Source organism: Mercenaria mercenaria, chromosome 12 (genome assembly GCF_021730395.1).
Source record: "Mercenaria mercenaria strain notata chromosome 12, MADL_Memer_1, whole genome shotgun sequence".
Lineage (NCBI taxonomy): Eukaryota > Metazoa > Mollusca > Bivalvia > Venerida > Veneridae > Mercenaria > Mercenaria mercenaria.
Genome location: NC_069372.1, coordinates 45,379,819 through 45,404,742, shown reverse-complemented (window position 1 = coordinate 45,404,742; position 24,924 = coordinate 45,379,819). Strand labels below are relative to the sequence as shown.

The 24,924-nt window shown below is 35.8% G+C and overlaps 2 protein-coding genes across 2 annotated transcripts; both read left to right on the top strand.

The window, feature by feature from the left end:
• The first annotated feature begins 10,146 nt into the window (after positions 1–10,146).
• LOC123535318 (ninjurin-2-like) lies at positions 10,147–13,226 on the top strand. The gene is made up of 2 exons (XM_045317930.2): positions 10,147–10,380; positions 11,520–13,226. Exons 1-2 carry the CDS (start codon positions 10,336–10,338, stop codon positions 11,874–11,876), a joined length of 402 nt encoding a protein of 133 aa, XP_045173865.1. The 5' UTR covers positions 10,147–10,335; the 3' UTR covers positions 11,877–13,226.
• A 6,868-nt stretch (positions 13,227–20,094) lies between these two features.
• LOC123535317 (ninjurin-2-like) lies at positions 20,095–21,965 on the top strand. Its single transcript, XM_045317929.2, has 2 exons — positions 20,095–20,345; positions 21,519–21,965. The coding sequence occupies exons 1-2, from the start codon at positions 20,301–20,303 to the stop codon at positions 21,873–21,875; spliced, it is 402 nt and encodes a 133-aa protein (XP_045173864.1). The 5' UTR covers positions 20,095–20,300; the 3' UTR covers positions 21,876–21,965.
• The last annotated feature ends 2,959 nt before the right edge of the window (positions 21,966–24,924 follow it).

Below are 24,924 nucleotides of genomic sequence, written 5' to 3'. Positions count from 1 at the left end.
TAATTCGTTTCATTAGGTTACAAAAAGTTTATCAATAGGAGTACATTTATACAAATAAAAAGTTGCTTTATCAACATGATCGTATTACTGATAACATGCAAATCAGTTGTACATGATGGTGTCATTACGGGTCCACTATTGTCCAGGTGTAAAGTTTGGACAACTGTAAATCTTTCAAGGCCCACAATTCAGTTTTATATAAACATTAAACAATGGTATAAATTTGACTCGGTTGATTTTATGACCTGTACATTAACTTACATATATGCCTTAAAATGACAAAAAAAGTAGTATAGGCTGTGCTAACGTCTTAAATATGCGCCTTACATTTGAAATAAAGGCTATTAATTTATCGCTTTGGGTTGATAAACATTAAATCATTAATTCACACTATACATTATCAATGTTTATCTCATGCAACAGCACGAATCTGAAATAGATATGATTAGTCGTGTTGATAGTTACCTAAAAAGCTCTTAAACATGTGAATGTGCATTTCTCATGCACATATTGATGGCTTACCAATATTATGTTAAATGTAAGCATATCCAAATATTTTGTCCAGTGTGTTGCAATTAACAATATTTGAAGTAGCTGCGAGATTTGTAAACCGTACAGCGCCAATAACCAGTTTGCGATTAGCGCAACGATTGGTCATTCGGGCAACATAGCTCACACTAGTTAAACGCACAAGGTAGCTGCCTTAGTGTTTTGTAAATCAGTCTGCGCTAAAGACATACCGATTTTATCACCTCCTGTTCTGTCAGTACCGCTACATACACTGCTTAGTTCCGGGTCACGGATGTGCGTGAAATTAGCCAGAGTAGCCAGAGTTCAGCCAGAGTTTAGCCAGAGTAGCCAGAGAAGTCAGAACTCTGGTTACTCTGGCTGGCCAGAGTAGCCAGAGTTCAGCAAGAAAAGCCAGAGTTTCTAGGATGTTAAAATGTTCTGGCTACTCTGGTCAGCCATAGTATCCAGAATAGCCCGAGTCACCTGGATTTTATTTGCTCTGGTTAGTCTGGCTGTCCAGAGTAGCCAGAGTTTCTAGGATTTTAAGAGTAGCCAGAGTAACCTTGTTCACAAAACATTTTCCGTCTTAGCTGAGTTTGATTATGAAACTTAATATGTCATTTCTATCTAAATAGCATGTTTAAACTGAATTTCAAGTTAATTATTATTTTCAAGTGGCTATTTAGAGTAGCCAGAGTAGCCAGAACTCTGGTTTCTCTGGAGTAGCCAGCGTAGCCAGAACTCTTGTTACTCTGGCTGGCCAGAGTAGTCAGAGTTCAGCCAGAGTACAGCCAGAGTAGCCAGAGTTCAGCCATAGTAGCAAGAGTTTCTTGTATTTTAACCTGTTCTGACTACTCTGGTCAGCCAGAGTATCCGGAGTAGCCCGAGTCACCAGGATTTCATTTGCTCTGGTTACTTTGGCTGGCATGTTTAAAACTGAATTTCAAGTTAATAACTATTTTCAAGTGGCTATTTCTTAAAATTGAGCATATCATGTCCCCTGATGTCAAAATTGCCCCTGCTTGTGCTAATGAGCTTGCGAAGTCTTGTCTTACAGGAAAATCTTTTAAAATCTTCTCAAAAGAATTGCAATGACAAGAGTTAAGATATTTTACATGTTCAAATCAATACCCCAGAGTCAAAATAGTTCCTACTTAAGTTTTATATAGAAAAAAAAACATGAAATACTTACATAGCAAAAATCTTTTTCAGAGCCAAAAGGGTAAGAGCTGAAATATTTTGCATGTAAATTAGCAAAATTTATAATGGAGTTCTTTCAAACTTGATTGAATCACCACCCCCAGGACAATATTAGTCTATCTCTGTGGACCATCAATATACTTCTAATCTTATACAATATAAGTTTAAAATTTCCAGAATGTCCAGAATTTAGAGTTAATAATTAGAAATTGTGAGTTTTTACTATGACTGTCATAACCAACAAGGTCCAGGTAAGCGATTCAGGGTCTTATTCAGGACCATATGGGTCCTCTTGTTTATATTGATATCATAACCAATTGCAGTGAATTCCATATAACTTTGAGTGTAAAAATAAATAATATTTATTTGAAGGCGTCTGGTTTTGTGTTTATTTAACTTCAGTGTTCGCCTTGAACTTGTACCAAATAAATTAACTTGAAGACATAATATAAAGAAATTGGGGAATAAATTTTTCATACTTGTTAACAGCAACCAATTCCTGAAATTTGCATTTTAAAGTTGTGGAGGTTGACGAAATGTTGACATGTGAACACATACACTTAAAGCGGCTTAATAACGGTATTTCATCTAAACCCTTGGAAAAAGGTAGGTACCTGTGACATGCCAATCAAAACGCAAAATGCCATTCAAAAATTGATTGTGGTCACCTTATGCCATCAGACAACCAAAATTCCATGTTGTATTAACTCGGTATTACTTGTGTACGTGTATGAAACGATATTGACTGTGTTTGGATTAAACAGTTATAGGACTGCTAACTGATAAGTAAGACAATTCTTTGAAGTCCGTTTGATGCATCACTTGATACATGAAACTAAAAAAAATCCTGAGGGTACAAAAAGGGTCATTTCGCAACATGTTAAAGCCCTAGAAACTCTGGGTACTCTGGCAGAAGTCCGTTTTATCACTTGATACATAAAACACAAAAAAAAATCAACCTTGAGAGAACCAAAATAGTCAACAATCTTCTCACACCTTTCCAATATAGCTTCCGTTCCAAACATAGCTGTGGGGCTCAACTATTATCCTTAACACAAGAAACTTTTGACAATCTCCAATCTGGAAACAAACAGGTCTCATTGTAATGGATTTCTCGAAAGCTTTCGACAAGATCGATCATCAACTCCTTCTCTATAAAATCGTTAAACTTTGTATCTACAGAATCTCTCTATCCTGGATTCAACCTTTCATTAGTAACCGTTCTCAATCTGTAGTAGTTGAAGGCTCACACTCTTTACCAGTTCTATCAGGGGGTTCCTCAAGGTTCAGTGTTTGGTCCTTGTCTCTTCCTTTGTTTTATCAATGACCTTCCTGACTCTGTTAAAGGTAGAATACGCTTATTTGCTGATGACACTATCATATACCTCAACATAGACTCGTTAATAGACTCTTACAAAGTTCAAGATGATTTGACAAAATTAGAAGAATGGGAACATAATTGGTCTATGGAATTCAATCCTGATAAATGCGAAGTAATAGGAATCTCAAAAAAAGAGAGAAAAAATATCATCTTTCCATATAAATTACTTAATCAAAAAGTAAAAACTACAGTGATGTCTTAACTTGGAAACACATATTGAAATTACATTTTTTATGCATGTATTCTTTTATGTTCTAGTGTCTGCCATTTAAGTTTCAAGCTTTGATGTTACGCTGCTTTGGCATGAGTAGCCAGAACATGTTAAAATCCTAATAAAGTCTTGTTACTCTGGCTGAACTCTGGTTACTCTGGTCAGCCAGAGTAACCAGAGTTCTGGCTACTCTGGCTGAACTCTGCCTACTCTGGCCAACCAGAGTAACCAGAGTTCTGGCTACTATGGCTACTATAAATAGCCAACTGAAAATAGTTATTAACTTGAAATTCAGTTTTAAACATGCTTTTTAGAAAGAAATAACATAATTTATTAAGTTTCAAGATCGAATTCAGTTAAGACTGAAAATGTTTTGTGAACACGGGACCTGGTTACTCTCGCTACTCTGGCAGAACATGTTAAAAACCTAGAAACTCTGGCTAATCTGGCCAGTCAGAGTAACCAGAGCTACTTTAATTAACCACTTGAAAATAGTTTTTAACTTGAAATTCAGTTTTAAATATGCTATTTACATAGAAATAACATATTAAGTTTCATAATCAAACTCAGCTAAGACTGAAAATATTTTGCGAACACGGGACCTGGTTACTCTGGCTACTCTGGCTGACTAGAGTAGCCAGATCCTGTTAAAATCCTAGAATCTCTGGCTGAACTCTGGCTACTCTGTTAGAAACAGCCAGAGTAACCAGAGCAAATGATATCTTGGTGACTCGGGCTACTGTGGCTACTTTGGCTGACCAGAGTAGCCAGAAGATGTTAAAAATCTAGAAACTCTGCCTACTCTGGTTGATTTCTGGCTACCCTGGCCAGCCAGAGTAACCAGAGTTCTGGATACTGGATGATTGGATGATCTCTGGCCACTCTTGCTGAACTCTGGCTGAACGCTGGCTACTCTGGCCAGCAAGAGTAACCAGAGTTCTGACTTCTCTGGCTACACTGGCTAAACTCTGGCTGAACTCTGGCTACTCTGGCTAAACTCTGAGCAAACCAGAGTAACCAGAGCAAATGATATCTTGGTGACTCGGGCTACTGTGGCTACTTTGGCTGACCAGAGTAGCCAGAAGATGTTAAAAATCTAGAAACTCTGCCTACTCTGGTTGAATTCTGGCTACCCTGGCCAGCCAGAGTAACCAGAGTTCTGGATACTGGATACTGGATGATTGGATGATCTCTGGCCACTCTTGCTGAACTCTGGCTACTCTGGCCAGCCAGAGTAACCAGAGTTCTGACTTCTCTGGCTACACTGGCTAAACTCTTGCTGAACTCTGGCTACTCTGGCTAAACTCTGGCTGAACTCTGGCTACTCTGGCTAATTTCACGCACATGGGTCGCGGCTGTAAAAAATATCCCACTACTTGGAATCGGTGTTGTAATTACTTTCTGGTGCTTTTGGATCAATACACGCAGAACAAACAGTTTTACTATGAATTGGAATTCCGTTTAAGCCAGTGCTGCGGGGCGTTAAGGGTGTTGCACATTTTATTACCTCTCATCAACAGACCATACAAACCGGGTCTGCAATTAGTTAACTTGCTTGCATTCTGTGCTTCCAAAGAGTTTATTTGCTTCGGTGAGTCAAAGCGGGAACGGTCATCCATCCATGTTTTGCAAAAATTCAATGCTCATGATATTTTTCTCACTACCATTCTTTACGTCTGGACTCTTGTTATAAAAAATACATTCTTTCGCAAATGTTATTCTGGACAAGTCTGACTAGGTAGTCCATTTGGATCATTTTGCCTCAAAATTCAGACTGACTAAGCTAGCTGAAAATACCATACGATGAAATACTGTAGGTAAAATTCACTCTATTTTACCCTATTTTACCCTATTTTCTTAACATTGCATTTTTATGATTTTTCTCGAAATTGTCAATTTCACTATCCCCTGTCCCTATCTGTAATAGCCAATAGCGAAGTGAATAAAAACGCGTTAGAGTATACACCAGAGCTTCATTTTTACCGGAATTATTTGTAATTGTAACATTTAGCTAAATTATCTTTGAATTCGTTGTCATATTTAGTGGAATTGTTAGTAACTGTAACTGATATGGAAATAATGAAGACAATTCTCAATAAGCTGACCTTAAACTGTGTCGGTGCGAAGTTAAACCAAAAAACTGTTTAAAGACCTTTGTAAACTGCCATTCTTGAATACCTCATATAATTATGTACTGAAATGATGCGACAATTTCTATAAACGTTTGACATCCTAAACTTTAAAATGCTGCATTTTCTTTTGGCCCTGTCATTGCTAAATTTGCACAGAGAGTAAGGGAACTTTGTATGAATATTCATTATTGCGCTACAGTTTCATTGGTGTAAAATGCCATGACTAAATTTGTAGCCAGAAAAGTGTTATGATAAACACGAGTCAGATGTTTACTGTTAATCCTAAAATTTCATCAAAAACGTGTTTTAACTTTTATTTTTTTAATGTCTGATAGACGGAGGTGTGATGATTTTGTATAAAATAAAACAAAAATAACAAAAATGCTAGTTCACTACTTTGAGTGTCCTTTAGCTGAATCGTTTTTATTGCAACAGTAAAATTAATAGTGGAGTAAATCATTACTGCTACGGCGGCCCGGTTTCGATTCCCAACTAGAGCGTGAGTTTTTCTTGATTCTGCTATTTTTAAGATAGTTTAGAAACAAAAGCTCATGTTTTTATGTTCATATTATGACGAAACTTCAATTCCAAAGATGATTTTAGCCAAAATCTGGAGTCCTGTCTCTTTAAGCTAAACGCTTGTTGAAACAAGTTGTCTAAAATAAATTGGTGGAAATAATCAAAGCTTTGAGACCTCTGGTGATTGCGGGATTGGGTAGATTTATTTTCTGTTTAAATGCCAATCTATAAATATACACGAATGAGAAATAAATATAACTTAGCCTCATATCTAAGAAGAACTCTGCCTGACCTAGCTTGTGATGTAACCATGTGCTTGAAAACCTTATCATTGATAGATCTTATATAATCTAAATGGTCAGTGTGAATGGATACAGGTTGAATCAGGACCGCTTGATCATTGATAATTCATCCGCATTGTTAATGAATGGGACTATTTTGTGTAAACATCCTTTGGATGTGATTTGGAATAAAATAAAGATGCTATATGGTTGTCAGAAATACACTTGTAATTTTGGTAGCGGGATAAACCCGCAACCAAAAATAGCAATAATACAGAAAGATGAGTTTGAATGGGCCACCATCAGATCTAACATTTAGGAAGATCGCGTTCATTAGTGAGATATTGCATGGGTCCAAGAAACTTGTGTACGGGCCTCCCCCCTCCACATCAACCAACCAGCAGTCAATATCTTTTATAATCTATTAAACCCAACTGAGCACAGGACACAGTCATGAAGCATGTCTTGTTCAGTTTCCACCGGTTTAAAAACAAGAGCTGTCAGAGGAAACGAATAGTTAACTTTGCGCCTTTGGTGAGATGTGCCAGACAAAAGATGTATGTCTATACTCTACAAGTACGAAAGTTGCTGCAAGATGCAGCAAAAGGAAACTCCGCGCCAAACAAAGCAGTGTACGTAGTACTGATAGAACATGAGATGATAAAACGATACTGGTGTCTTTGTTGTAGACCCTAGGCAAACAGACTGTCTGTTGGGGTTTCATGAATGTTGAAGAAAAAATATTGCCTTTTTAGCGTGAGCAGGATTTTTATTTTTGTATTTAGTGACCTAATTATTGACTGATCATGACCCATATACGAAATTGAAGTTCCGGTATATGGATTGAAATGTACTGCATACACAAGGTTGTGATTTAATTCAGACTTATGTAGTTGTTCATCCAAAATGACTGAATTTCAAACTTAGCTCAGATGTTATCATTCTGATAAATGTCTAATCAGGAATGTGGGCTCCATATGATACTTTCAAGTTAAATGATGAGGAAGGACTAAGATGTACAATGAATGAAACACAACAAACATCATTTTATCCCGCATAAGGGCGTGAAACTCACAATTTAAAAGGAACAAGAAAATTATAACCCAAGTGTTATATGTTCACGATTACGTTGGTATATTTACTCGGAGGGTATTATTGTTGTTGTTGTTTTCTTCAAGTCCTCCGGAGAACAGCTTATGGATACGCAGCAATGAATATTGACTAAACAGTTCACTACTATAAACACCGATCAACTGGTATTTTGGAAGGACAAACAGTCAATGATGTGCAATTAGCCAGCTCTTAAGAAAGACAATTGTTCTCATATTGTTAACGGTCAGCCTGTAAGAATCTTACCTTGAGATAATAGAACAAGGATACTTTAAAATGCAGGTCACCTTGGTTCAAATGCCAGTTTTTGCTTTTAAATATATCATTAGGTGAAATATGTAAGAGTTTGACTATAAATATGCCTATCAGTCATTAACACATAGATATTAAACTTAAAAAAAATCAACGTATAAACTAAAAATATAAGACACTGTGTATGGATGTTTGTTCCAGACGTAAGTTTTGTGTTTAATGGGCATAGCCGTGTCCACAGTAAGATGACGGAGCATTGTTATCATCATCTTACTGTCGCATTATCACATCTGAGAATTGCAGAGTGAGTTACAGACTTAAGACATAGAAACAACAACATATTAACTACACCATACACAACATACAACAATCCTTCACAAATGCACAATCATCTTTAAGAAGTAGTGGAATAAAACTTATTTATAATTATGAAATAAATGTGGCAAATAAAAATGCCTACAATATAATCAATCAATATTTAAAATAAGAAAATAATTATTACGCACGAAAAAGGTAACTTTCTTTCTGAAGCAGGAAAGAAATCAAAAGGAGAAAAGAAAGCAATACTGTCGGACATCACGTGGAAAATTCCTTTCGTTTTCAGTTTGATTGACTTATTACACAGTACGTACGTCTGGAACAAACATCCATACCACACTAGCGTCCTACATTTTTAGTTTTATACTTTTTTAAGTTAAATATTTATATGTTTAATGCTTGATACGCATAATTATAATCAAACTTTTTACAAATGTCACCTGACAATAAGGCAAAAACTGACTTTTGAACCAAGGTGACTTGCATTTTCAAATATTCTTGCTCTATTATCTCATTGTAGGTTTCTTACAGGCTAACATTCAGCAATATCAGAACAATGGTCTTTCTTTTGAGGTGGTTGATTGCACAACATTGACTGTTTGTCCTTCCAAGATACCAGTTGATCTGTATATAGGTGTTTGTAGTAGTGAACTGTTTAGTCAATATTCATTGCTGCGTATTCGGAAGCTGTTCTCCTGAGGAGGAAGAGGTCAAGAAAACAACAACAACAATAATACTCTCTAAGTAAATACACCAACGTAATCGTCAACATATAACACTTGGGTTATACTTTTCTTGCTCCTTTCAAACTGGAGTTTCACGCTTCTATGCGGGATAAAATAAAGTTTGTTGTGTTTCATCCATTGCACATCTTAGTTCTTCCTCATCATTTAACTTGAATGTATCATATAGAGCCCACATGCCTGATTAGACATTTTTTGATATCAGAATAATGGTCTTGATAACATCTGGGCTAAGTTTGAAACTCATTCATTTCAGTCATTTCGGATGAACAACTACAAGTCTGAATTTAAGCATATAGTTGTGTATGCAATACATTCCATTCCATATACCGAAATCTGTAGGTCAATTTCGCATATGAATCAATCATCATGATCAGTCAATAATTAGGTCACAAACTACAAGAATATAAATCCTGCTCACATTACAAAGGCAATATTTTTTTCTCCAACCTTCATGAAACCCCATCTGACTGTATGTTTGCCTAGGGTCTGTAACAAAGACATCAGTATCGTTATATCATCTCCTGTTCTGTCAGTACTACGTACACTTCTTTGTTCGACACGGAGTTTCGTTTTGCTGCATCTTGCAGCAACTTCCGTACTTGTTAAACTGATTAGTTCGTCTTTAACACATAAACAAAACAAAATCAGTTTATAAAAGTGAAGAAAATAAAACACCGAAATCTAGTTTAATACTAATTAAAGTTCAATAAGGCTTTAAATCTTAAGTTAAAAACAGCTGATACAGCTGCCCAAATAGAAATTATGCATAAATATATAGTTTGAAAATTGCTACTTTAAATAAGACACATGAACTTTTACAGACATTGTAATAAAGGGAGGTTATAAATCAAAAACAAGAAATTCATTAAAACTTTCTACATTGTTAATCAATATTCAAACCTTTGACAAATATCAGAGAAAACAAACTTCAGAAATAAAATTTGATAAGAAATTAATATATTTTCTGTTCATAACAGAAAATGTGGCAGCTACATTTTAAACAAAGGCATTGTTGACCTCTAAGGACACAGAATGTAAAACCAATCGTCGTAATATGTAAAAAAAGATCAACGCAGCTGTCAAGGGATTGCAGTACTTTTAATTAAGCCAATGCATGCTATGAATCGAGATAAACGGTTGAGAAATCTTAGTTTTGTTTCACAATGTGCTTTGTATAGGGAAAAGAACACACTTGAAAGACAGCGTTGAAACAAATGTTTTTCGGATGATTATGCCTCATTCTTGTTTGTGCACTACTTTAAAAATACTGTGGAAGCTCAACTATTCGTGCCATATTTTGGTTCAATAATAATGAACGCTTGTGATAACAGGGAGCAGACGACAAATTCAAGTGTTATCATATTTAAGACTGAAATCAGCAAGCGGTCACAAAGTTCTTCAGATCGATGTATTGAAGAAAGAGATAAATTCCTAATCTTTAGGTATCCTAAATCAACATGGTAAATAAGAAATGCAATAATTCACTAAGATTGTTGAGCCATTTATATTGAATACGGGTCATCTTTTTTGTCGTCTGACGTTATACATATTTTACTTATATTTGGAATAAGTGTACAAGTTAATATTAGTCTGTAAGGAAAAATAGGAGTACATGTAGATTCTGTTTTGTCTTTTTTGTAACAAAATAGAACTGTATATAGTTAACTGTAAGTAAATGGCGGGAAGAAAAGTGGATGTTTTACGGGAAGAAGGCAGTGCGGTTCGTATCTGTTTTGGTTTTGTTTTGTCTGTAATCGTATTTATTATTTCCTTCCTTTCTTCCTTCATTCCTTATTTCAACTGACCTACCTGTCTGTCGATTCATTCATTCATTCAGTCAGAGTGTTAGTCATTCAGCCGGTCAGTCAGTCAGTCGTATATCCTGTATCTTGACATATCATCGTTTCAAAGTATGATCATTTTTGTTCACTTTATGCATAAACATCTGACAGGAACATTTTGCACGAACAGTCGCAACAACGTTTACGCGTTGAAAAAAATCTGTTTCAGAAGATATTTGTTAGCTGGTTCCATATTTTTGTATTCCGTGCTTGTTTTATTACCATTTAACATTTACTTAAAATGGGTTAAGCTAAAGTTAGTATTATATAAATATCAAATGCAAGGAGATATTGTGAATCAGAGAAATATAATGTTAACCGAGGCGATAGCAAGGTTGCATCGTTTTCAACGGTTCACAATATCTACTAGCACACTCAAATGTATGTGATATTCAATTTTATTTCACCGAAAAATACAATGTATACCGACAACAAAATAAAAAAGGTTTTAGGTTTATAATAGTAGTATTAAAATATAAAGCAAAATTATTTCTGGGAAAGCCATACATAACATATATACATGTACTTCAATTATACGCGACTTCACATGAAACAAGAGTTTATGTTGTCTAAATGGTCAGCTGGAATGTAGTGATGTAACCATAAACTGACATCAGCTGGACTATCTTACCACTGGCAGAACTTACATAATCTAAATGGTCCACTGCTGTAGACGCGATGTTCATGAATGGAACTATTAATGTATATCTTTTTGATATTCTTAGGAATAAAATAGCGATTCTATGATTTTCAGAACTGTACTTACCATACTGGCAGTGGGTAACCCCCCCCCCCCCCCCCCCCCCCCCCCACACACACACACACACAACACAAAACACAAACAAACAAAATAAATCCCCTGAAATTGTATTATTTTAACAAAAGGTAGTATAGCCAAAGCATTTTTTTTCTCTCGTGCGCTACAGCAAGTAGAAAACCATTCGGAATATAATAAACATACCGGTATTTTTGTCGTCAAGGTTTCAGTTGTTCTCAGCCTTTTGATTTATCCTTACAGGAACAGGAACAAAAGCATGCTTTCAACTTCAACACATACGCGACAAAGAAAACAATCGCTAAAGGTTTACTGGATATCGGACTGCTGATGGCCAACGCCTCCCAGCTCAAGTCCTTGCTGAGTCTCGGACCTGCACAGGACTATTACTACGCTAACTTGGTTCTTATATCTTTGTCAGTCTTCCTTCAAATCACGGTTGGAATTATCTTGCTCGTTCTTGGAAGCAAGAATATGAAGACAGTTGAGGAAAAGAAAAGCGCCAACACGTTGAACAATGTTACTGTGGGATTTGTTTTTGCGATTACTGTTGTGAACGTATTTATCGCTGCGTTTGGTATAAAACTGACGGAAGGATAGTGAAGATAGGAGACTATGTTTCTATATTTTACATGGTATTTTGTTCTTACATTTCTATCATATTTATATATTGTATTCAGTGCGAAAATATGTAGATCAAATCGCCATTCTCTGATGTACTTGATATAGGATATTCTGATATTTATACAGGGAAAAATTTATTTATTGTTTTTCGCGCGGGTACAGTGAATAAGATATGAGAAACTGACGATTGTCTTTTAAGATACACAATTGTAGTATACCAAAAACCCTGATAATGAAATTAATGTGCTCATAATATGCTAATATAAGCTTTTATTACCAGATTTATTCACAATATATTTCTGTACTGTTGTTTCCAAATATGATAATGGATTAAGGATGTCTAAATAGAAATGTCTACGAATATTATTTTAATGCAGTGGGTATATTACATAAGGTATAAGAAAACCAATGTACTTATGCGTATTTGGAATTAGACTTTTATCCGTGTATTCAATTGTGGGCTCAGAGTACTCCACACAAGCTTTCAAACAGCTCAGAACAGAGTTCCGAATATCCTGGCATAACACAGCGGCCAACGGAAGACCATTCGTAATAGATCTGGGAACAGGATGCGAACAATGTTCTGTGTTGTTCCATTTATGGGATTTTTACTTGAATTCGGAATACTGTTCTTGAGTACAAAGAAATCACGCTTCTTTCTACATGTCTGTTCCTTTTCCGCATCTACGTGTAGTTTTATCGCACATAACAAATAATTCACTTTAAATTGAATAAATTCACATGTACATACTTAACTTTAAGTATTACCCATTGATTACCGCTCAGTAACCTTTATCTTGAGTTTCAATAGCTCATATAAATCTAACAGACTTTAATAATATGATAGTTCATAAAATGAATCAGTTTTATACAAGCCTAGTTATAAAAATACAATGACAATTCCTTTACTTTATAGCAATACTATATGTAGTTCAAAACAATTACGACAAAAAGATTATCATTTAAGTCACTGCCGAGTCCACTTTTTAAAGCTACTAGCCCACAGATAGTGTGAAATTTTTCAACACGTTCATTCCAATCAAGTTTGCACAGAATGTATATATGACATTGAAAATGGTAAAGTGAGTGAAAATAAATATCAGATACTGGTAATAAAGCATATGTTGATAAAGAATGTTGATTTTCTCCATTACTTCTAGTGTTTCGGCGGTTTACGCCTCTTAGAAAATTTATATGTCAATATATTTGTACCACTTTCACACATCTACATTTTATCGATTTTTGAGAGAAAAAAATGTTTGCCTAAGGATATGAATGTTGTCGCTTTAAAGAAAAATTATGTAATGGTGCCGGTTTGAAGCATCAACAATTTTGACTGATGTGCAACGCTCCAGAAACCTCACATATAGACATTCCACTCAGCATTATTGCTCGAGTAACCAATATAAAAATAACAAAATATTTCCGCTTCGAAGTAAACGGTCACGGGGCCGGACGCTTTCTGAGAAAGATGCTATTTTTTAGGGCATTTCAGGCTTTTAAATTGATTTCAGTCGCAGTGGTCCTTTGTGATTTAAACTGCAAATTGCAGTTTGAATTGCAAACTGATTTTTTATTTTCTGCAATTCAATATGATAATGAATCGTAATTCCGAAAAATGATAAAGATGGTTCAATACATATCTTGTTAAACAAATCCTCAGTTTGCGTTTCGAATCGCGTAATGCAAAATGCAAAATATTTTCCAGTTTGGAATTCAAATTACTATTACGAACACGTTCTTTGTAAGTGCCAACATCTCTACATGAATCAAAGGTAGATGACGAATGATTTCACACACAATTTCTCATAGTTTTTGAAACCTTACGCCGGGGGCTTCTCTGCGCTATCAGTGGTCGGGCTTTCTGTGTTTCAAATAATAAATGCATGTTTTTGCAGTTTTCAACTTAAAAATCGCAAAAGCGAGTGAAATATTAAATTTTAAAGCTTGAATGCCCAGAATAATATCTTTCTCAGAAACCTTATCGCGGTTCAATATACATCTTGAGTCGCATAGTAAAAAATATTTAAAATGAAATCGCAAAATGCAAAATACTTTGCAGTGTGTTATTCAAATCACAAAATGCAAAAAACTCTGAAATGTTCATTGTTAAAGCCTGAACTACGCCGAACAGTACCATCCTTCCGAGAGCGATATATATCTTTCAATGCAAAACAAAAACTCGGTATGCAACTCGAATCGCACAATGAAAAAAAAAAACAACAAGTGCAGTGTTTTTTCTTGTGTCAGTATAGTTTTAAAAGTGTTTAAGATCATTATAAAAAAAACTAATGCAATTCATCTAAGATCTCTTTAAATTTCAACATCAGTTTTAAAGTCTTACATCTGATTTTGTTTATGTAAAACAATTCCATTTAACAACAATTTCAAACACGCAAAAACTCTTGCATATGAGTGCTATTAGCCTCAGGATTACAATTACGTTTTATTAAAAAGAATTGATTAATTAAACAGTGATACATCGTTAAAATTAGATAAGCACCTTTTAAAGTGTGTTAAGTTGAGAATAATCCTACTATCTTTTCGCGTCCTTCACCAAAGTGTCAAAGTCATTCATTCTCGTATCATTCATTCTCGAACATTAGAGAAAGAACATAAAATTTTCAAAGACTGAAAAACACGTTAATTAAAGTCTAGAAACTGATTTCTATGTAAATTATTACAAATGTGAATTTCATGAAAGCTTTGGTTACACCAATAATCAAATTTATACCTGTGTTCACAAAGAATAACAAAAGTTGCCTCAGGCAAGTACTTTCAAGTATACCAGATATCTATTAGTTCCTCGAACTAACGAAATTCAGTTCAAAATGACAATGGTTTTAGATATATTGTGGCTGATTTGTGCCATTTCGTTATTTCGTTCTGTCGCAGCGACACAACGACAAACGTCGTTATGGTGCCCCGCTGAACGTTACTCTGCCAAATGGTGCCCAGACAAACGTCGCTCCGCGCAATGTCGCCCCGCCGAATGTCGCCCCGCCAAACGTCGCACCGCCGAATGTCACCCTGTCAAACGTCGCCCCGCCGAACGTCGCCCCGCTGAATGTCGCCCCGCCCAACGCTGTCTTTTCGCCTTCCGGAATGACATTATAATATTAATAATCCATGATTGGAAGATTTAATAGTTATGATATATTTGTTAGTCCCTAATGAAGTGTTACCAGAGAAAATTGCTCACTCTTACCCCCACACCCACCCCAACCGTAAATCCAACTATAAATCTTTCAAGGCCCTCAATTCATTTTGTATAAACACATACACAATGCTATGAAATATCTAGAAGAGCCATTTATATCTCTGATTCTATTGAAATTGAAAAAAAAAATTATTCATGACCTGTACATGAACTTACATTGAGCTAAATTTACATGCCTTTAAACGACAAAAGTTTAGTATAAGCTGTGCTAACGTCATAAATGCGCCTTACATTTGAAATAAAGGCTATTAATTTCTCGCTTTGGGTTGATAAACATTAAATCATTTATTCACACTATGCTTTATCAATTTTTATCTTATGTGACAGCACGAATCTTAAATAGATATGAGTAGTCGCGTTGCTAGTTACCTAAAATGCGAATACAATTAAACCTGTCATAATGGTCACTTCTATTATGCAGCTATTTGCATTAAACAGCCTGTCAGCTTATTTCCCAAACTGACATTTTGCTTTAGTTTGAACCTGGCTTAAATAGTCACCTGTCTTAAGCAGCCAAATGGTGTTTCTCCCTTGACTGGCTTCTTAATACAGGTGTGACTGTATGCCCAGAGTATTCGATTGTCCACTTGCTGGTAACAAGAGACGTTTTTGCGGTGACTACTTAGCTAAGTGAGCCAGATATCCAGTTTATATTTTGAGGGGGAAAATGTTAACATTAAATTATTATTATTATACCAGATTTATATAGCGCCTTTTCATGATAAACACGTTCAAAGGCGCTTTACATATACTGCAGCCACACAGGGCGCAAAATCATTCCCTACTAGTACAGACACAGAGCGATCTGACCAGAGGGACAGAGTGAGAAAAAGCCCCCAGAAAAGACATAGAGAACTTTTCAGATACAGACTTGTCCGGCTAACTTAGCCTAGCTCTTTTCGAATAGACAGTCTGATTCTTTAGCGTGCCCGGTGTATAGCAGCGATACACGCGAAGCCGTCTTTCCTGGGAAGAACCAGTACAGGCCTCTAGTCAGGTGGGGGACACTCAAGAGCATCTCAGAAATTTCCAGTGCCTGGACCGAGATTCGAACCCCGGACCTCTGGATTGACAGTCAAGCATGCTACCACTAGACCACCGGCCCACCTAATAAAGGAGAAAAATCGCAAACATTAACTTCTTCTCGCTATCTATCGAGCTATTGCGAATCCGTTCGCGAACCTTAACATGCTATCTTACGGCAGAGATATTCAAACGTAGCTTGCTTTTCGATGACAAGTAAAATTATTCATTGTAAGCGTAAAAAATTTCTTGATAAGTATACTCATTTTTCAACCAAACATCACAACAGTTTATTTATTAAGTTTATTATTAAGAGTTTATTTATCATACTTGGACTCAGTGTTGTTATATTTTCTGATCCTTTCGGACTGTGGAATCCATTTGTTTTTATTGTAGTAGAATTCCGCTTAAGCCGTTGTAAGGGGCGTGAGGGGCATTTCCCATTTCATTTTGTTCTCATGAACAGACTCAGTCAAACCGAACCTGCTATTATTTTGCTTGGATGCGTTCTATGCTTTCCAAAGCACCTTCTTACAGATTTTATCAACTGTCACGACAGCAATCTCTAAATTCTATGTGGTGGCTGTAAAATGTCTCCACGTACTTAACCTCAGCGTTGTTATACTTTTTGGGTCCTTTTGGATCGTGGAGATCACTCAGTTTTACTATAATATAGAATTCTGCTCAATCTGGTGATAGGGGTTGCACATTCCATTACCTCTCATTAATAGACGCAGTTAAACTGAGTCTGCAATTAGAATTGGCTGCATTCTATGCTTCCAAAGGATCTTCTTACAGTGTTTATTTGCTTCAGTGAGTCAAACGGGAATGGTAATCCATTCATGTTTTGCAAAAATTCAATGCTCATTTTTTTCTCACCACCATTGTTTACGTCTAGCCTCATGCTATAAAATATACAGTCTTTTGAAAATACAAGATTTCAAGATTTTCAAGATTTTAATTCATATAAACCAAAAGGTCAAAGACCCATGTGGCAAAATACAGCATTTATGAGTATATGGTGACAGCAAACAAAAGTTAACAATATAGACAGTAACTATATCAAATGTGACTTAAAGTTCATAACTAGTAATACAACTGATTGTAACAATAGACATTGGTCATATCAAATATGACGTCAAGTATAATGTTAGACAATTGACAGTAGTATTGAAGTGCAGAGTGAAATTTAATAAATCGCCACGGACCGATCCCAAAGAGACACTGAATTTGGAAATGACAATAATCGGTTGTGATATACTCTGTATTTGTGTACCGGAATGAGAGCACTAATAATATAATAGTATCTACTACTTCCAGTACATAGTGTCACTAAAAAATTATTATATCGACAAACGTATTGCTACAATTGAAACATATGATTAAATATCTGAATACTAATACAGAAGAGCTAAACATGGAAACTTAATTCAGATCAACACTCAAACTTTCCACTACGTTGTAAACATGTTATACTGGACAGGTGGTCAATATTTGGATCATTTTGCCTCAAAATTCAGACAGAATAAGCAAGCTGAAAATATCATACGATGAAATACTGTAGATAAAAAGCATTCGTTCTACTCTCCCCTAACAATTTCTTAAAATTGCAGTTTTTATGATTTTTCTCGAAATTTTCAATTTCACTATCCCCTGCCCCGATCTGCAATAGCAAATAGTGAAGTGAATAAAAACATTGCTGCATTACTAGTAACTGGTGCGTCAGTATCTGCCATAAAAAGGTTAATGGTGAAGTGAAACGTAATTGCTACATTTTTGCTGAATAATCTGTAACTGTAACATTTAGCTACATTATGTTAAAAACTATTGTCATATTTAGCTGAATTGCAAGTAACTGTAATTGATTCGCTAATAATGAAGACAGCTCTCAATTAACTGTTTAAAAGCCCTTGTCACACGGCATATGCCATTGCTGACTATCGCCGAAATGATGCTTTCCGACAAGCTTTTAAACGCCTAGGGTCTAAAACTAAGATTTTAAAATTCTACATTGTATATTTTTTTAGCTCCGTCATTGTTAAGTTAGCACTGAGAGTAAGGGAACTATATGAATATTCATTATGTCGCTACAGATTCATTGTTATAAAGTACCGTGACTAATAATTTGTAACATGGATGTTCTTGTCAGAATATTGATAAACACAGCACAAGTCAGATGTTTACTGTTTATCCTAAAATTGATCCAAAACGAAAAAAAAAGTGTTTTATTTAAACTTTTTAACTTATTTATTTATTTATTTATTTATTCTTTATTTATTTTGATGTCTTATAGAGAAAGGTAGGATTATATAGTATAGAGTAAAACAAAAAAAAAGTCAAAAATGCCAGTTCAATGCTAAGAGTGTCCTTAAGCTGAGCTGCTTTTTAATTGCAACAATAAGGTAAATAGTGAAGCAAAATAATCCCTGTTACGTTTTCCTGCATTTATTAATAGTAACTTTTCACTACTGTAAAATAATCATTGCGTTATCTTCTGAACAAAATTTCTTTCATTTTACCATTTGTTAAGTGTAAAAGTTACTTCTTTCGGAGTTAGTAAATTGGAAACACAACATGACAAACCATTATGAAACATCTGATTTGAATGGGTCCTAGGAACTTGAGATCAGGTCTCCCTCCTCCGCCTCAACCAACTAGCAGTCAATATATTTTAGCATTTTAAAACAAACTGAGCACATGCCTCAGTCACGAAGCATGTCTTGTTCAGTTTCCACCGGTTTAAAAAACAAAAGAATGTCAGAGGAACCGAATATTTAACTTAGCTTTGGTGGGATGTGCCAACTTGTTCATGTCTGACAAAAGATGTGTGTCTATATTCTGTAACTTCATACTTACCGAAACACAAATGGTTTGATTGCAATTGTTAACCCTTACCTTCTAATTTCATATACTAGTAATGAACTTGTCCATCTTTCAATTTAGACAGTACCATTAACTGTTAATAGGGGTACTTTAAATACCAAAAATTTACTGAATGAATGGCGAAAAGTGCAGATCTTTATCAGACTGCACGGATGTGCAGGCTGACCATGATCTACTCTGGTCGCAAAGGCAGAATCAATCGTGTCCAGCCTGGTAAATGTAAATTCAAGAATTGTAGATGTTACGACCCGTCTACATTTACGATGTTATTTCAAAATACGTCTGTAAGCTTACGAGTTTATATAAATTGATTTTGAATACTAGTTATTAGCCCCTTACACACAGTGGTGTCACTTTATAAGATGTTGGGACAACCTAAAACTTCAAATGATCGTGACTGAGAATCTATCTACCAGCTCTTTGAAGCTTTTAAAAGTAAGAAACTAATGCGCCTGTCTGAGAGTTCTCAGACACATGTAAGTGGATTCTCCAAGACGCTTTATTAATTGATTTTGACGCCTTTTGTATATTAACAAAACAAAATCAGTTTATAAAACTGAAGAAAATAAAACACCAAAAACTGGTTTAATACTAATTAAGGACAGAGATTGTAAAACCAACCGTCGTTATATGTAAAAATCAACGCAGCTAGCAATAGATTCAATGGTGTTCAAACCACTTTAAATCGCAGTATTTTTAATTAAGCCAATGCATGCTATGTATTGAGATATTGGTTGTGAAATGTTTTGTTCACAATGTGCTTTATATAGGGAAATGAACACACTTGAAAGACAGGGTTGTGACAAATGTTTTTCGGATGATTATGCCTCATTCTTGTTTGTGCACTACTTTAGAAATACTGGGGAAGCTCAACTATTCGTGCCATATTTTTGGTTCAATAATAATGAACGTTTGTGATAACAGGGAGCAGACGACAAATTCAAGTGTTATCATATTTACGACTGAAATCAGCAAGCGGTCACAAAGTTCTTCAGATCGATGTATCGAAGAAAGAGATAAATTCCTAATCTTTAGGTATCCTAAATCAACATGGTAAATAAGAAATGCAATAATTCACTAAGATTGTTGAGCCATTTATATTGAATACGGGTCATCTTTTTTTTTTTGTCGTGTGACGTTATACATATTTTACTTATATTTGGAATAAGTGTACCAGTACGTATTAGTCTGAAAGGAAAAATAGGAGTACATGTAGATTCTGTTTTGTCTTTTTTGTAACAAATAGAACTGTGTATATAGTTAACCGTAAGTAAATGGCGGGAACAAAAGTGGATGTTTTACGGGAAGAAGGCAGTGCGGTTCGTATCTGTTTTGTTTTTGTTTTGTCAGTGATCGTATTTATTATTTCCTTCCTTTCTTCCTTCATTCCTTATTTCAACTGACCTACCTGACTATCGATTCATTCATTCAGTCAGTCAGTCAGTCAGCCAGTCAGTCATTCAGCCGGTCAGTCAGTCAGTCGTATATTCTGTGTCTTGACATATCATCGTTTCAAAGTATGATCTTTTTTGTTCACTTTATGCATAAACATCTGGCAGTAACATCTGACAGGAACATTTTGCGCGAACAGTCGCAACAACGTTTACGCGTTGAAAAAAGTCTGTTTCAGAAGATGTTTATTAACTGGTTCCATATTTTAGTATTCCGTGCTTGTTTTATTACCATTTAACATTTGCTTAAAATGGGTTAAGCTAAAGTTAGTATTATATAAATATCAAATGCAAGGAGATATTGTGAATCAGAGAAATATAATGTTAACCGAGGCGATAGCAAGGTGGCATTGTTTTCAACGGTTCACAATATCTACTAGCACACTCAAATGTATGTGATATTCAATTTTATTTACTAAAAAATACAATGTATACCGACAACAAAATAAAAAAAAAATGGTTTTATAGTAGTAGTATTAAAATATAAAGCAAAATTATTTCTGGGAAAGCCATACATAACAGAGATACATGCCACTTTAATTATACGCGACTTCACATGAAACAAGAGTTTATGTTGTCTAAATGGTCAGCTGGAATGTAGTGATGTAACCATAAACTGACATCAGCTGGACTATCTTACCATTGGCAGAACTTACATAATCTAAATGGTCCACTGCTGTAGACGCGATGTTCATGAATGGAACTATTTTCTGTCGCTCATGGACATCTTTTTGATATTCTTAGGAATAAAATAGAGATTCTATGATTTTCAGAAGTGTATTTACTACACTGGTAGTGCCCCCCCCCCCCCCCCCCCCCACACACCCACTCTCACAAAAAAAAACAACAAAAAATAAAACAACAAACAAACAAAAATCATTCCCCTGAAATTGTATTATTTTAACAAAAGGTGGTATTGCCAAAGCATGATTTCTCTCGTGCGCTAAAGCAAGTAGAAAACAATTCTGAATATAATAAACAAACCGGTATTTTTTGTCGTCAAGATTTCAGTTGTTTTCAGCCTTTTATTTTTCATTACAGGAACAGGAAAAGAAGCATGCTTTCAACTTCAACACATACGCGACAAAGAAAACAATCGCTAAAGGTCTACTGGATATCGGACTACTGATGGCCAACGCCTCCCAGCTCAAGTCCTTGCTGAGTCTCGGACCTGCACAAGACTATTACTACGCCAACTTGGTTCTTATATCTTTGTCAATCTTCCTTCAAATCACGGTTGGAATTATCTTGCTCGTTCTTGGAAGCATGGAAGGGAAGACAATTGAGGAAAAGAAAAGCGCCAACACGTTGAACAATGTTACTGTGGGATTTGTGTTTGCGATTACTGTTGTGAATGTTTTTATCGCTGCGTTTGGTATAAAACTGACGGAGGGATAGTGAAAATAGGAAACTATGTTTCCATATTTTATATGACTTTTGGTTCTAATATTTTTATCATATTTATATAGTGTATTCAATGTGAAAATATGTAAACCGCCTTTCTTTGATGTACTTGATGTTCTGATATTTATATAGGGAAGCATTTATTGCTGCACGTTTTTCGCGCGGGTGCAATGAATAAGACATGAGAAACTGACGATTGTCTTTTTAGATATACAACTGTAGTATACCAAAAATGAGTATGTTCATAATATTATATTATATATATTAGTATATTATATATATATAATATTATATATAAGCGTTTATTACCAGATTTATTCACAATATGTTTCTGTACTGTTATGATAATTGATTTCTAAATAGAAATGTCTACAAATATTATTTTAATGCAGTGCATTTTTTCTCAACTTATATTGCATTACATCGTGTATTCAATTGTGGGCTCAAAGTACTCCACACAAGCTTTCAGACAGCTCAGAACAGAGTTCCGAATATCCTGCTATAAAACAGCGGCCAACGGAAGACCATTCGTAATAGATCAGGGAACTGGATGCGAACATTGTTCTGTTTTGCTCCATTTATGGGATTTTTACTTGAATTTGGAATACTGTTCTTAAGTAAAAAGAAATCACACTTCTTTCTCTATGTCTATTCCTTTTCCACATCTAGATTTATCGCACATAACAAATAATTCACTTAAGATTAACATGTACATGCTAGTACTTAACTTTAAATATTACCCATTGACTACACGATTTGTACCCTTTATCTTGAGTTTCAATAGCTCATATAAATCTAACAGACCTTAATAATATGATCTTTCATAAAATTAATCAGTTTTATACAAGCCTAGTTATAAATGTACGGTGAACACCCCTTTACTTAATAGTAATACTACATGTAGTTCAAAGCAGATGATCATTTACTAGTAAGTCACTGCCGTGTCAACTCGCCCTCAGATTGTATATATTCAATTTTAACAAGTCTGCATAAATTGTATATATGACACTGTAAAATGGTCATGTTAGTGACAATACTTATAAATTGTTGGTGCTAACTCTTATCATGCTGGACACGATTTATTCTGCCTTTGCGACCAGTGTAGATCATTATTAGTCTGCACACCCGTGCAGTCAACGACCTTAACCTTAAACATTTGGTCACTTCTGACGCTGTTGTGCTTTATACTTCGAATCACATTTTGCAGTTTGGATTGTAAACTGATTTTTTTTATTTTGTAATAATGAATACTACCAAGTAAGCATTGTTCAGAATGTATTATTGAATTCCGTGAACACTAGCAAGTTAGCATTGTTCAGAAGTAGCACTGGGTGTCGTGAACACTAGCAAGTGTGCAATGTTCAGCAAGTAGCATTGGGTGCCTTGAACACTAGCAAGTAAGCGTTGTTCAGCAAGTAAAATTTGGTGCCGGGAACACTTGCAATGAGCAATGCTCAGCAAGTACCACTAAGTGCCGTAAACACTGGCAAATGAATAATGTTCAGCAAGCAGTATTGAGTACCGTAAACAGTAGGAAGTGAGCATTGTTCAGCAAGACGCATTGAGTGCCGTGAACACTAGCAAGTGAGCATTATTCAACAAAAAGCATTGGGTACCGTGAACAATAGCAAGTGAGCATTGTTCAGTAAAAAGCATTGAGTGCCGTAAACACTACCAAATGAGCATGGTTCAGTAAGTAGGATTCGGAGTGAGTGCCGAAAACACTAGCAAATGAGCAATGTTCGGCAAGTAACATTCGGTGCCGTGAACACTAGCAAATGAGCATTGTTCAGCAAGTAGCACTGAGGCCTGTGAACACTAGCAAGTGAGCATTGTCTAACTAGTAGCAGTGTGTGCCGTGAACACTAGTAGGTGAGCATTGTTCAGCAAGTAGCATTGAGTCCTGTGAATACAAGCAAGTTCGCATTGTTTAGAAAGTAGCATTGACTGTCGTGAACACTAGTAAGTGAGCATTATTCAGCAAGCAGCCTCGAGTGCCATGAACACTAGCAAGTGAGCAATGTTCAGCAATTAGCATTGAGTGCCGTGAATACTAGCAAGTAAGCATTCTTCAGCATGTATCATAGAATTCCATGAACACTAGCAAATAAGCATTGTTCAGAAAGTAGCATTTGATGCCCTGAACACTAGCAAGTGTGCAATGTTCAGCAAGTAACATTGAGTGCCTTGAACACTAGCAAGTGCGCGTTGTTCAGCAAGTAAAATTTGGTGCCGGGAACACTTGCAAGTGAGCAATGCTCAGTAAGTACCACTGAGTGTCGTAAACACTAGCAAGTGAATAATGTTCAGCAAGACGTATTGAGCGCCATGAACACCAGCATGTGTGCATTGTTCAGCAAGCAGCATTGAGTGCCATGAATACTAGCAAGTGAGCAATGTTCAGCAAGTAGCATTGAGTGCCGTGAACACCAGCAAGTGCGCATTGTTCAGCAAGCAGCATTGAGTGCCGTGACCACTAGCAAGTAAGCAATGTTCAGCAAGTAGCATTTGAGTGCCGTGAACACTAGCAAGTAAGCATTGTTCATCATATGTTCCATTAACACAAGCAAGTTAGCAATGTTCAACAAGTAGCATTGGGTGCCGTGGCGCCGTGAACACTTGCAAGAGAGCAATGCTCAGCAAGCAACATTGAGTACCATGAACACTAGCATGTGAGCATTCTTCAGCAAGCAGCATTGAGTGCCGTGACCATTAGCAAGTGGGCGTTGTTCGGCAGGTAACATTTGGTGCCGTTGACACTTGCAAGTGAGAAATGCTCAGCAAGTAACATTGAGTGCCGTAAATACTAGTAACTGAACAGTGTTTAGTAAAAAGGATTGGGTGTCGTGAACACGAGCAAGTAAGAGCATTTAGAGTGCAATAAACTCTAGCACAGCAAGACGCACTAGGTGCCGTGAACACAAGCAAGTGAGCAATGTTCAGCAAGTAGCATAGAGCGCTGTGAACACTAGCTAGTGAGCTTTGCTCAGCAAGTAGCATTGACTGCCGTAAATACTAGCAAGTGAGCATTGTTCAGCACGTA

Coding starts and splice junctions, on each gene's coding strand:
- LOC123535317 (XM_045317929.2), top strand. CDS start 20,301: ATGGCGGGAACAAAAGTGGATGTTTTACGGGAAGAAGGCAGTGCG. Junction 20,346..21,518: donor TACGGGAAGAAGGCAGTGCG/GTTCGTATCTGT, acceptor TTTTCATTACAG/GAACAGGAAAAGAAGCATGC.
- LOC123535318 (XM_045317930.2), top strand. CDS start 10,336: ATGGCGGGAAGAAAAGTGGATGTTTTACGGGAAGAAGGCAGTGCG. Junction 10,381..11,519: donor TACGGGAAGAAGGCAGTGCG/GTTCGTATCTGT, acceptor TTATCCTTACAG/GAACAGGAACAAAAGCATGC.